The 14,936-nt window shown below is 43.0% G+C and overlaps 1 protein-coding gene across 2 annotated transcripts in view; it reads right to left on the bottom strand.

Annotated features, from left to right (window-relative positions):
- Positions 1 to 5,617, bottom strand: part of DKK3 (dickkopf WNT signaling pathway inhibitor 3) — a 39,627-nt gene extending 34,010 nt beyond the window's left edge. For both annotated transcript variants that reach the window (XM_029582687.1, XM_029582688.1), the window contains exons 1-2: positions 5,458 to 5,617; positions 4,871 to 5,108 (exon numbers count right to left, since the gene is read on the bottom strand). In XM_029582687.1, the coding sequence (XP_029438547.1) occupies positions 4,871 to 5,071 (201 nt within the window). In that variant the 5' untranslated portion in view covers positions 5,072 to 5,108; positions 5,458 to 5,617. The remainder of the gene's footprint in view (positions 1 to 4,870; positions 5,109 to 5,457) is intronic.
- Positions 5,618 to 14,936: the final 9,319 nt, after the last annotated feature.

The following is a 14,936-nucleotide window of genomic DNA, read 5'->3' as shown; positions in this document are numbered from 1 at the left end:
GCACACCAGGATTCAAATCCTACTGAATCTTCTTCTGACCTTGGGCAAGTCACTTTACCCTCCATTGCCTCAGGTACAAACAGATTGTGAACCCTCTGGGGATAGAGAAATACCTACAGTACCTGAATGCGTTGAAGTGCCTGATAAGCAGAACATAAAAAGGCTTACAACTCTTAAATTCCTCTATTAGCCATGGCATACTAGCAACTGAAATAGTTTTCTGCTTGTTTCTATTTTGAATGCTTTTAGTTTTTTATTTATATACTTTTTACTTTGTATGCCACTTATTTGTTTTTAATTTCTTTTATTTTTTATTATTTGATATTGCAAATGTATTGTTTTATTGTTATAATTTTGTACACCGTTAAGATTGTCCCCACAGATTGACGATTTATAAAAGCTACAAAGAATGAATTAAATAATTAAAAAAAAAAAAAAAGTTAAGACCTGGTGAAAGGAGGTTAACCAATGGGACTCTAATACTACCATACAAATTATATCACAGTGCTAGGATGGATCACATCAGAGGAGGGGCAGTGCTCTATGTTAAAGAGGGCACAGGATAAAAGTTCTGCAGGAAATAAAACGCACTGCAGAATCTTTAGGGATAGAAGGAATAGAAAAGTGTGTGTGTGTGTGTGGGGGGGGGGGTGTTCTACTGTCCACCTGATCAGTATGAACAGACAGATGACATTCTAACAGGAATTAGGGAAGCTAACAAAATTAGAAACAAAGTAATAAGGGACAATTCCAGTCACATCAGGATATGCTAAGGAGGTAAAGTTTCTAGATGAAATAAATGACTGCTTCATGGAGCAGCTGGAACAAGAACCAACAAGAGGGGGGAGCTATTTTAGACCTAATCCTTAATGGATTATGTGAAAGAGGTAATGGTGTTAGAACCACTTGGCAATCGTGATCATAATATGATCAAACTTCACTTGATAAGTGGAGGGAGGAAATCTACTGCAATAGCACAACTTTCAAAAAGGAGATTATGATAAAATGAGAAAAATGGTTAGGAAAAACTGAAAGGAGCAGCTGTAGAGGTGAAGAATTTACATCATGGATGCTGTTTAGAAATACCATCTTCCAAGCCCAGACCAAATGGCTTCCGTGCATTAAAAAAAAAGTAGAAAGAAGGCCAAATGACTGCCAGCATGGTTAAAAGGTGAGGTGAGAGGGGCTATTCCTGCTAAAAGAACATCTTTAAAAAAAATGGAAAAGGAACCAGAATGAAGAAAACAGGAAAAAGCATAAGCACTGGCAAGCTGGGCTAGATCCAAAGCATTGATAAGGAAGAAAAAGAATTTGAAGAGAAGCTTGCTGTGGAAACAAAAACTCACAATAAAAACATTTTCAGGTACATTTGAAGCAAAAAAGCCTGCAAGGGTGTTAGCTGGATCGGGGAGTAAAAAGAGCGCTAAGGAAGGGCAAGGCCATAGCATAGAGATTAAATTAATTCTTTGCTTCTCTCTTTACTGAGGAAAAAGTAAGGCAAATCACATGCCAGAAGTGATAAAGGTGATGACTCAAAAGAAATTAAAAAAATCCCAGTGAACCTGGAAGATGTACTAGGGAAAACTGACAAACTAAAGAGTAGCAAATCTCCTGGCCCAGATGGTATACATCCCAGAATGCTGAAACTTCTGAAAAATAAAATTGCAGCCTGCTGTTAGTAATCTTTAAACTATCATTAAAATCAATTATGGTACCTGAGGTTTGGAGTATGGCCAATTAAATACTAGGTTTTAAAAAGGGTTCTAGGGGTGATCCATAACATTAGACACCAATGGATCTGATATCAGTGCTGGGACAAATGGTTGAAACTATTTTAAAGAACAAAATTACTGAACATATAGACAGACATAGCTTAATGGGACAAAGTCAGCATGGATTTAACCATGTTTTGAAGGTGTGAGCAAAACTGGATAAATGTGAACCAGTTGATATAGTATATCTGGATTTCCAGAAAGCATTTGACAAAGTCCCTCATGAAATGAAATTATAAAGTCATGGGGTAGGAGGTAGTGTCCTATTGTGGACTGCAAACTGGTTCAAAAATAGAAAACAGTAGGGCTACATGGTAGATTTTTCCAGTGAAAAAAGGTGAATAGTGGAGTGCCCCAAGGATCTGTATGAGGACTGCCACTTTTTAACATATTCATAAATGATCTAGAAATGGGAACAACACGTGAGGTGATCAGGTTTGCAGATGATACAAATTATTCAAAGCTGTTACATCACAAGAAGATTGAGAAATTGCAAGAGGACCTTCCAGGACGGGGAGACTGGACATCCAAATAGCAGATGACATTTAATGTGGACAAGTGCAAAGTGATGCACGTAGAAAAGAGCAACCCAAATTATAGCTACACAATGGGAGTCACCATCCAGGAAAAGGATCTAGGCATCATCATGAATACATTGAAATCCTCTGCTCAGTGTGTGGCAGCAGCCAAAAAAGCAAATAGAATGCTAGGGATTACTAGGAAAGGAATGGAGAATAAAACAGAATTTATCTATCGAGTTTTATATACCGTCGTTCGGTTTCTCCGTCACAACGGTTTACAAAGAATATCATAATGCCTCTATATTGTTCCTTGGTGTGACCTCAGTTTGAGTATTGAGTGCAGTTCTGGTCACTGCATCTCAAAAAAGATGTAGCGAAATTAGAAAAGGTACAGAGAAGGGCAAGCAAAATGATAAAGGGGATGGAATGATTCACAGATGAGGAAAGGCTAAAGAGATTCAGGCTCTTTAGTTTGGAGAAGAGACAGCTAAGGGGAGATATAATAGAGGTGAATAAAATAATGAGGGGAGTGAAACAGGTAAATGCAAATCCATAAACCATTATTAAGGTAGATTTGCAGCAATCCACTACTTATCTCTGGGATAAGCAATATGAACTCCATCTACCTGCTTGGGAGCCTGCCAGGTACTTGTGACTTGGACTGGCCATTGCAGGAACCAGGATACTGGGCTTGATGAACCTTTGGTCTCACCCAGTATGGCAAGTCTTATAATCTTATGTTCTTACAGATGTTGGCAGCCTAGGGGAGGGGAAACAGCCAATCCCATCACGTTCCCAAAGAAACCACTGATGGAGAGCCACATCTACTCATTCTGTTCCATCCAGGAAAACCCTCACTGAATTTCTGTTTCCAGAAAAGGGCTGAATTTGACTTCTAAAAACCTCTGAAATTCTGCAGCTTTTGCTATTAAAGCCAAATAATATTTCCAGAGTCTGAGGTCTAATAAAATGTGCTGAGCTTTGAGCAGGATGCTGGTCACATGTTACAAGCCCAGGGCCACACTGCTCGGTTGTGGGAAGGGGACATAGCAGGGCTCAGAGCACACGCAAAGGTGCCCATTGCACACTGACAGATGGCTTGGCTTTTCCTATCGTCTGAGAACGCCGCTCTTCCCACACTTTGTCACTCTCCATCTGTTGCATTAAGTAACTGTGATTAAAGTGCAGTGCACTCTCCATTACAAAGCAGCATGCCTGCTCGTCTCAGATCGCAAACTCCCTTGGCACAGTTTCAAGCTAGAATTAAAAACAATCAAGGGGAGGGAGTCTGTGCTGAGTTATCACCAGAACAACTGCAACCAGAAAACCCAGAGAGAACCAAATCCCACGCCCTGCTGTAAAATGCATACAGAAACCTGGGCCTGAATGATGCTGCCTCACTGTTTTATTGTACTCAGTAAATTTCATTAACACAGGAAGTCTGGACATCTTACACACCCTCCTCTGCACAAACACCCCCCACCTCAGGAATACACATATCACATAATTATACTGAAAGTGCTACAAAGGCAGGGCTGCAGCTTTATTCCAATGCTTTTAAACCCCCCAAACACCCCCACCCCATCCTACCAGAGGCAAACCCAATGTTAAGATGTACCTTTCTTCCCGGCCAGCCAATGAACGGGTTAGACTACCTGCTTCGGGTCTGGCCCTCTCAGCCAGCTTGCCCACCCCAGAAATTCTCTTGAGGGATCATTGCAGCATGCTACTCTCGAAGATTGGACCTCGGGACAGGCCCCAACTGGGGGGAAAAAAAGTCCACAGGCTGGGGTATTAACCGTAGTGGTGTGGCTGGCGGGCGGGAGTGAGACAGAGGGATGATTTCTCTCTTTTTCTTTATCAGGCCAACTGATGGCTGACTGGATGGGGGAGAGAAAGTGTTTTTTTTTCCAGTGGTGCTAGCCAGAAGAGAGAGGGAGATATATTTGTTTCTTTTTTGAGGACAATATTGTTGGCTGGCTGGGAGAGAGGGGGGCTCACTTTTTAATATAAAAGCAACTTTTTTTTTTTTTAGAAGACAGTTTTCTTAAACTGGCTAGTTGCCTTTTTTAAAATGACACAGATCAACTGCAGGGCTGACCAATAAGAATAAGGACCAGGTGCGGAGGAGAATACATTTTTTTTTGGGGGGGGGGGGGGAGTAACCTTTCTGCTCCTCCTCCTCACTCCCCCCATGCTGCCACTAGTCAGGTAATTTAAGGAAGGTAGCTAGCCAGTCCCTGGCAAACAAAGGGTGAGAAACACTGCCCTAGACCAGGCCACTGCTATCTGATGGGCAGGTGAGCCAGGATTTGCAGATTCCCATCAGCTCCTGCCTCTTTTGCCTTGCCAAGTTGGCTCAGAGAGAAGAAAGGCCACAAGTCACCACCTTACAGCAGCTGGGGGAGCTTTTCATGCAAAAACAAACTTTTACCTGTTTGCAAAAGATTCTGGGGCACAATGCTGCATTCACACCGGATTCCTGTTTACTTCGCCTAACCACGTTAAAGGAGAAACGGGACGGGCTCCTAAGGCAGGGCAGCTCGGTGTAGGGGAGGAGGGGGGGGGGGGGGTTACCTCTTTGACTGCGTTCTGCAGTTTGTGCTGCGTGTCCTCCACCAGCTCGCCCACCTCCCGGAACAGCTCGTTCAAACTGGCCTTCTCCGGGGAGAAAGCCCTCGCCCGCGCCACCACCTCCTCATCCTCCCTGTCCCCGGCCGGGGACGGGTGCACGGCGCCGAGGGCCAGGGAGAGGACGAGCAGCGCCGATCGGAGCATCCCGCGGGGTCTTCGGGGCCGGGGGCCGAGCCAAAACCTGAGGAGAGAAGGGGGGGGGGGGGGGGGAGGAGAGCAATGACTCATCTGCGGAGAACCGGGCAGGAGGGGAGGGGACCCCCGCGTCGCATCGCTAGCTCCCTGCCGCACACCGGCATCCCCCCTCCCTCCCCGCGGGGCGCGGCTTTACCGAGCCGACGCTGCACCAGTCTCCGGGGGACTCCCCACGCCACCTTCAGAGCCCGAGCTCGCAGGCTGCTGATAACAACAAGAAGAAGCCAATCCCGGCGCCCTCCTCCCGCTCCCTTTTGCCGATCCGCTCTGCGCGGGGATCATTGCGCACCAAGAAATACAGAAAAAAAAAAAATAAGCGCCCGCTCAGCGCTGACCTGCACCGCAAGGGGAGGTGGGGGTCCGACAGGGGATGCAGCGCTGCCCTCGCTACCGAACCGGGGAATGAGCGCCGAGCCGCGCCGCAAGCTGCTCACTCCCAGCTCATTTGCATCCTGCTCCGCCATTGGCTGAGGACGCGGACGGGCGGCCCGGGATGAAAGAGGAGGGCACCTGTGAGGTCGGAGGATGCAGGAGGTGCTGACGAGTGGAGGGTCCTCCACTCACTTGCCGGAGCTTCTTTTTGACACGGCAGCATGGTAGGTGAGGTCTGAAAAATTACAAATCGGGCTTCCAGTCTGCCCGCTCCCCCCCCCCCCCATTCCTGTCTATAATGCAAGGATGCAACGTATTTATTTATTTATTTGTTTAAAAGCTTTTATAGACCGGTATTGGAAGGAAGATCATATCGGTTTACAAGGAACTTAACAGTAGTATATGGAACAGGGTGCATGTTAACTTGGAGGGGGATGTCAACAGAACTTGAGGAAAATAGTGTATATACATACTTGATAAATATCGTAGATATAGATATACAATAGAGGATATACATATACAACTATATAAGAATAGAGGATATACATACAATAATGCAATAAATGTACAGTGCAATATGCATACAATATTACACTAGTACAATGTTGATACAGAAGATGCTATGTGGGAAGATTGGGGAGGTCAACCTGAGGGGTTGAAAATTTATGAGAAAGGAAAGGAAATTTCGGCAAATTTCGTGTTAGTGCGCAGTAACTCCGTTAGTGGGCACTAACACAAAATTTGTTAGTGTGCAGTAATACCAATTAGTGCGCACTGTTTTTCTAGCTAATGAACTCCTCTGAATTGATACTTTTTAATTTTTAAGTTGCATTTTTAGTGCGCACTAACATTAGTTACAGCGCACTAATACATTTAGTGCACTGTAAGTTCTATTAGGGCGCACTAACTAACCTGTTGGTGCATACTAACGAGCCTTAATGCGCATTAACATCTAGCTAGTGCGCACTATCTTATTTGGTGGACTGCGCACTGACTGGTAGTTAGTGCGCAGTAAAGCCCATTAGTGCGCACTAACACACTTTGTCGAAAATTGCCAGAAAAAAAAAACAACGAACTGAACAAAACCAAAATTTTTTGCAGATCGCCTGATCCGAAGCCCAACCCAATATCTTTAAATGAAGCACATCTCTAGGCTCCTGTTTAAGAGCCTTCTGTGTGAGGCAATATCATTTGTTTGCCTATCAGTTCAACAAGGAACAAGAAAAGAGTTATTGCAAACCACAAAACATTTGTGAGGAAATGTATATTCCTGTCTCCTAAAACCCTTCTGCCCCCTGCAACCTTTCTCTCCTCTCCAATGTCCCATGTCCTTCTATCGTTCCCCATCTCGCTCCTTCCCCATACTCTCTGTTCCCTGTCTTCCTCCTCCCTCTCTCTTCCCCAGCCTGACCCCATCTTTTTCTCCCTTCTCCTGCAGCTCTCCCACCCATCCAGATCAATCCCAGCACTCTCTCTTTCTCTAGACTGACTGCAGTACTCCTCTCCCCACAGCCAGTCTATAGTATGATCCATCTTTCCCCCATCCTACCTGTCTGTCACCCATGCCCTCTTTCCGACAGCCTAATCACACACCACAGTGGCTTCCTCCATCCTCTGGTCTGTGCTAGCTACTACCTCTGGCTCCTTGTAGTCACACTGCTCCTGCTCTTGCCAGTATGGAGGGCTATGTGGCTGTGCCTCCTTCCAGCTGCATGATGAGGAAGTTCCAATCACATGGAGAAAGACTGCAGTCATCCATTTTGGTCATTTGTTTCATCTACGCACTCGTACCTTTCAGGGCACTGCAGAGCCTTTTGGGGGTGGAACAGTATTTGCAAAACTTATGCTGTGTTTGCTCAGGGATAGGTTACCAAGCCTGCACGTTACAACCCAAGGGCAGAAGAGCTCTGACAGACAAATAATCAGCACACAGCAGCTAAGGGTACTATATGTACCAGGGGTAGGCAACTCCCGTCTTCAAATGCCACAAGCCAGGTGGGTTTTCGAGATATTCACACTGAATATGCATGAGATGCATTTGCATGCACCACCTCCATTGCATGCAAATTCATAGTAGATAAACAGTTTGCAGTTTGAATACTGAACTGTCTAGATAGATATACTGTAGATGCCACACCTATTCATCACTTCCCAGCTCTGGCATTCACGCTGGCATTCAATCAGTGAATGCCTGCCACACAAGAAGCATCATAAGGTCCATCATTCCAAAAAACTGACTAGGATTATTAGGAAAATAAGCTACATTTTCCACCATCTACCTTCCAGAGCAACCCTTACATCAATGCTTGCTCATGGGAGACTAAGATAGAACTGTAGATGAGGGTAGAGGGGGCATTTTCAAATGATGTTTTCTAGGATATTTAGGAGCTATGAGTGAGGATACTCAATGATCAAAATTCAAATGGAAGACCAATATTTCAGCCACACTTGAGGGATTTGCCTCAATGCAGAGCCGTAGTCCACTTTAGCTGTAATTTACTGGGCATCATTAGTCACCACCAAGAACTAAGGGTGTGCACAGACATCGTCTCTCTCTCTCTCTCTCTCTCTCTCCCCCTCTCCACTAGCCTGGGGCACTCCTGAAAGCTCCAGAATCCTCTGCTAGGGAGTTCTGAAACTCTCAGAATCCTCTGCTAGGGAGTTCTGAAACTCTCAGAATCCTCTGCTAGGGAGTTCTGAAACTCTCAGAATCCTCTGCTAGGGAGTTCTGAAACTCTCAGAATCCTCTGCTAGGGAGTTCTGAAACTCTCAGAATCCTCTGCTAGGGAGTTCTGAAACTCTCAGAATCCTCTGCTAGGGAGTTCTGAAACTCTCAGAATCCTCTGGAAAGAATAAATGAATTTCTGTACTATAGCAAGAACTACGAAGGCCCAGAAAAAAAAGCACAAAAGGTCTGCAACATTGAATACAACAATAAATGAGAGTATGAAGACAGGTGGCAGATGGACACTAACTGGCATGAACTTTTATCTGAAGGGCGCAGCCATAATGTATTGTTCATTCTCTCAGAAGTATAGGTCAGCAATAATTAGGAGTGTGCGTTCATTTTGAAGCGATATAAAAACCACAACAAAACACTCCATTTATTAAACGCGTCATTTTGAAATAAAATGGAAAAAATAATATGCTGGTGAAATTAAGCTGGATTTTTGTTTTGAAATGCAGCCCTAGCTTGGTCTCCTGCTGCCACCATTACCAACCCCCTATGCCACTGAAATAAAATAATTAAAACACCCACCTGCAGGCCTTATCTCAATCACCCTACCTTCCCCGGACCCATCTTAACCCAGGTGTGAGTAGCAATAAGTTGGAATGGGGCAGGAGTAATCCCCAGATGCTCTGGCCCTGCCGGCACTTTATCGCTGTACAACAGAATAGCACCGGCCACAAGGCTGGCTGGTGTCATTTTGAAAATGGCTCCCGGCAGAGCAGGGGTAACTGGGGGATCACTCTTGCCCCATTTCAGCTATCCACCAATGGGATAAGATGTGTGTGGGGAGCTGGGGGGGGGGGGGGGGAGGGAAAGCCTGGGGGAGGAGAACTTTTTTTTTTTAATTTCAGTAGTGCTGGGGTGGGGGAGGGGTAACCCGGTCCCTTTGTTTCCTTTTGGGGGGGGGGGGGTGTTCCCCCTTCATTTTGCTTTAGTGTTGATTTCATTTTGAGTAAACAAAATGAACCAAAATAAACAACAAATGAAAAGAAAAATGAATGTAATAAAATTAAAAAAAAAAAAAAAGAAACAAAATTAATTTTTTTTCCATTCACATCCTCGGAAATAATGAGGCCTTGCAAGGTCAAAAGTAATGAATTGCCTACCATAGTATAAACACTGATGCAAGGTTTCAAACTTAGTTTAAATGTCACCTGTGCTAGAGAAAAAACATGTTTATAGCAAAATATAAAAATCACAAGTAAACTTCAGATAGTATCATGATTACCCAATAGGAGGTATAGAAGTGATGATCAATAACTAAAATGCTGACAGTCATAATAGGGTAAGAATGATGTCAAAACTCACAAGGAGAGGTAAGAAAGTGCAAGGATAGAACAGGAGGAGGAGATCAACATCCAGGAGTCAGGACTGAGAGAGAAATAGCATCAGTCTGGCCTTCTACAGTGCATCTTCTGTCCTATGAGCAGGCCTCGGTGAGAAAAGGATAAAGTCTTTCTTTTTAAGTTCCGAAAGTCTTTTTTTTTTTTTTTAGTTTCGTGTTCATGATTATGCAGACAAGGGAACACACTCTCACACTTGTTGCATTTATTGGATTATTGTTGTAGGATCTGGGAGCACTCTGCTGGCATTAGGTTAAGATTCCCAGGGACCGAGGTCCCTGAACTATGCTGGTAACAGACCAGTTCAAGAAACAGATCCCCACCTGCCTCCCACTCCCTCCGCTGCCCAATCATCTTGCTGCCCCCCCCCCCCCCCACCTCAGATGCAATTAACATCTCTTCCTGCTTCCCCCACCCTTTAGGACAGACCTGGTGACTCAAAGTTTGTATGTTTCCTAAATTACTTTACGGTTCCCCTGGTAACATCTGTGAATACTGACCCCAAAGTGTATTTTCAACTAGAATGACAAATAAATCTGGGGGGAGGGATGGGGATAAGTATTAATGCATGTTTCACTGCTGTTCAGCACCACCATGGTCTGGACAGTTCCTGTGACAGGTAGCTGCCCATATTTCTTTCATGTCATCTACAAATGTAGATTCCATTAAAGTTAATAGAGTTTTTCAAATGCTTGAAATAGGCTAAAAATGGCTTTCCTGCCTGTAGCTAGGCTTGCCATCTGTCTCTGATCTTTTCAAAGCTGGTCGATCTAATTCTGGTTTTTACCTCATTGCGTGTATTCTAAAAGCAGGACCACGTGCTCATGCATGCTGCGGTGTTGAACCAGGACTCGTTCAGCCTGTACTGCAAATAAAAACCATAAATAAATAAGAAAAAAATGTATATTGTTCTCAAAACTCTACTGTTCACAATTACTTTTAATTGCATTTTATTATATGATAATTGCATTTTTGTAAACCGTTATGATGGCTCTACCGAATAACGGCATATAAAACTCTACAAATAAATAAATAAATAAATAAATAAATAAAAAAAACGGAGCCACTTGGCAAACATCCATATACCAAAATCCCATTGAGCAGGATCCTATACCCTTTCCTATTAAAAATAGTTTTCCATCTGTAGGTGAGGCAAGAGTGATTTGAGGTTATAATTTTTTTAAATACAATATTTAATATATTTTTTGTGAACTGGTTCATGCTCTTTTGCCTTTTTATATGTGTATGTTATATTAGTCTTAATCAGGGCCGGCACATCCATTAGGCACTCTAGGCAGTCGCCTATGGTACCGACCCTTAGGGGGCACTGAAGAGCAGCCATGTGGTGCCATGAGCAGAGCATTTCCAGCTCGTGGCAAAGAGGAACAAAGATTAGTCGGGCCGTGAGCAGTGTGCGCTGCTAGCGGACCTGAGAAGCACACAGTCAGTAGCGTGAACAAGGTAAGAGTTGGGGCCAAAAGCAGCAGGGGTAGTGCGACCAGGGTGGGGTGAAGGGACAGGGGGAGCGGGTGCAAGGCAGAAGTCACTTAGGGTGCCTATTACCCTTGCACCAGCCCTGGTCTTAATTAGGTTTTTCATTGATATATTAAAGTTTTCCAATTTCTAAATTATATACCTTGGTATCTTTTTATTACAGGAATTGTTAAAGTTTATCCAAAGTTTGTCTCTTTAATTTTCTCCTCCACTTCCCTTCCCCCTTCCCCCCCCCATTTGTGTGGTGGTTGAGATTCCAGTTATACAGAAAAAAGCATTGCCAAAATTCTGACTTACAAATAGGCATGCTGCAGGAGACTGTGACGGTAACTTTAAAATGAGAGCGGGTGCACCCAATCACAGAACTCTTATATCGGCCACTCAAGTACGCATGCATGTTATAAAATACGCCTAGCGTATGTATATGTGCTCCTAATTTTAATCATGCATTTTCCTTAGGAACTGTTGGCTTTTGCATACTCAAGTAAGGTAATTTTATAACTTGCACGCGTGAAGGAAATGATTAGTTGTGTCCAGTCTATCGCTAGGAAATCAAGAACCCCCTTGGTTCTTTACCCTGCACTCTCCCCTAGGTTACGCAGATCCCTCACATGGTCTGTATTTGGCTTGAAATTGTTTTTTTCATACTTACAGCTGATGCATAGCAGAAGTAAATACGTGCAGGTAAGAGCTGTATCCGCACTGCGTTCACAGGACATAACATTGCTACTTGTGCGAGTATATGTTGGCCGTGCCCTGGAATGCCCCGACCCACCACCTTTTTACGTGATCAAAGATATTTGCCCATCGGTACTTGCACGCCTACGTGCGAGGTTTATAAAATAGCCCCTGCACGATTAAGCGCTACTTGCTCGCACATCTACTGTTTTGTGTGCACGCATCTCTTTTAAAATTCATCTTTATATTTTTTATTCTACATTTAAATATTTTGCCTATGTGATTTTCACCCAACATTTTCTCTCTTCTTTGATCTAATTTTTCTCCGAGTTCTGTAACAAATGTCCTTAGGATGTGGGATTGGATGTTAAAAAGGGGTGCACATTCATTTTTAAACAAAATGAAAAGAGCAATGGAACACTCACATTTTGTTTCATTTATTTTAAAAGCAAAATAAAAACAACCCTGAAATTTGTGTTGTTGTTTTTTTAATAGAAATATAGAAATTTGTAACCTATCATTAAAATCACCCATTGTACCTGAAGACTGGAAGGTGGCCAATGTAACCCCAATATTTAAAAAGGGCTCCAGGGGCGATCTGGGATACTACAGACCGGTTAGCCTGACTTCAGAACCAGGAAAAATAGTGGAAAGTGTTCTAAGCATCAAAATCACAGAACATATAGAAAGACATGGTTTAATGGAACAAAATCAGCATGGCTTTACCCAAGGCAAGTCTTGCCTCACAAATCTGCTTCACTTTTTTGAAGGAGTTAATAAACATGTGGATAAAGGTGAACCGGTAGATGTAGTTGTACTTGGATTTTCAGAAGGCGTTTGACAAAGTTCCTCATGAGAGGCTTCTAGGAAAAGTAAAAAGTCATGGGATAGGTGGCGATGTCCTTTCGTGGATTGCAAACTGGCTAAAAGACAGGAAACAGAGAGTAGGATTAAATGGACCATTTTCTCAGTGGAAGGGAGTGGGCAGTGGAGTGCCTCAGGGATCTGTATTCAGACCATTACTTTTCAATATATTTATAAATGATCTGGAAAGAAATATGACGAGTGAGGTAATCAAATTTGCAGATGATACAAAATTGTTCAGAGTAGTTAAATCACAAGACCTTGTGAGACTGGAAAATTGGGCATCGAAATGGCAGATGAAATTTAATGTGGATAAGTGCAAGGTGATGCATATAGGGAAAAATAACCCATGCTATAGTTACACAATGTTAGGTTCCATATTAAGTGCTACCACCCAAGAAAGAGATCTAGGCGTTATAGTGGATAACACATTGAACTTGTCGGTTCAGTGTGCTGCGGCAGTCGAAAAAGCAAACAGAATGTTGGGAATTATTAGAAAAGGAATGATGAATAAAACGGAAAATGTCATAATGTATCGCTCCATGGTGAGACCGCACCTTGAATACTGTGTACAATTCTGGTCACCGCATCTCAAAAAAGATATAATTGCGATGGAAAAGGTACAGAGAAGGGCAACCAAAATGATAAGGGGAATGGAACAGCTCCCTTATGAGGAAAGACTAATGAGGTTAGGACTTTTCAGCTTGGAGAAGAGACGGCTGAGGGGGGATATGATAGAGGTGTTTAAAATCATGAGAGGTCTAGAATGGACAGATGTGAATCGGTTATTTACTCTTTCAGATAATAGAAAGACTAGAGGGCATTCCATGAAGTTAGCATGTGGTACATTTAAAACTAATAGGAGAAAGTTCTTTTTCACTCAGTGCACAATTATACTCTGGAATCTGTTGCCAGAAGATGTGGTTAGTGCAGTTAGTAAAGCTGTGTTTAAAAAAGGATTGGATAAGTTCTTGGAGGAGAAGTCCATTACCTGCTTTAATTAAGTTGGCTTAGAAAACAGCCACTGCTATTACTAGCAACAGTAACATGGAATAGACTTAATTTTTGGGTACTTGCCAGGTTCTTATGGCCTGGATTGGCTACTGTTGGAAACAGGATGCTGGCCTTGATGGACCCTTGGTCTGACCCAGTATGGCATGTTCTTATGATAGTAAAAAAGATCACATGGCCTATCTAGTCTGCCCACCAACTAATTCAGCTTTACAACTACACCAACTAATTCAGCTTTACAATCCCTACCCCTTCCTCAGAAATTTCTTGTGCTTGTCCCATGCTTTCTTGAATTCAGATACTGTTCTTGTCTCCATCATCTTCATGGGGATACTGTTCCCATATGCTTAAGAATGAAGACCATTGATCATGTTAGTAGCCACCCTCTGGACCAACCCCAATCGGTTTATATCCTTTTGAAGGTTTAGTCTCCAGAACTTTGAGAAAATCAATGAAAAGAACCAATATGCAAAATGTTGCAATCTTCCCCTAAGCACCTTCCCCACCCCACAACCACTTGGATTACACTTACCCCTTCCAAGCAGATCTCCAGTTTTGGAAAGGGCAGAAGTGATCCCCAGTTGTTCCTGCCCCCAGTTGCTGTGGTTCAGAAATGACACCAGTGCCTGCATGTCCCTAATGCTAATACTCCTTAGGCATTCATTGTGCTGGTGGAATAGAAAGAAAATAATTTCTGTGTGTTAACCTAAGCTTGTGTGCTATAGCATGATTGTAAAGCTCCATAACCTTGTCTATCAAAGGGTGACAAGTTTAATGTAGTGTATCGTTAGTTCTGTTCCAGGAAATAGTACCTGTTGTTTCCTATGTCACAGAACAAGTGTTTCTTTTGCTGGGATTAATATAACTTTCTTTTACTTGTTTCTCTTTGTATCATCTGCTGTGCCACTCTGAACTTTCGCCAAACAGAAGAGGCAATGAACAATATGTGATCATTCAGTACATTACAGATGATCTTTTCCCTGGCAAAGTTGGAATCCATATTGCTATCCTGACCCCTTGCTCTCGAAGAGTGGAGAGACCAGGGCAATGTTTCTACCATTACAGCTCCAGCTTCAAGGTAAAATGAACAGTTTATAAGGTAAGATTCTAAAAGATGTTAAAGAATTATACACAGTACTTTTGTCTTATCTGATTAATAAACCATTGACTACTCTGCTGTTTCAAATAGCTTTTTCACCACTATGAAATAGTACATGTTTATGTATATGATTAGTAATAAGATAAATAATGGATTAGCACAGTCATGGGTAGGGATGTGTAGTAGGAGAGGGAGAGGAGAATCAGTGGGTGATGGAAGACA

This window comes from Rhinatrema bivittatum, chromosome 17 (assembly GCF_901001135.1).
Source record: "Rhinatrema bivittatum chromosome 17, aRhiBiv1.1, whole genome shotgun sequence".
Lineage (NCBI taxonomy): Eukaryota > Metazoa > Chordata > Amphibia > Gymnophiona > Rhinatrematidae > Rhinatrema > Rhinatrema bivittatum.
This window is presented reverse-complemented; position numbering and strand designations above follow the sequence as displayed.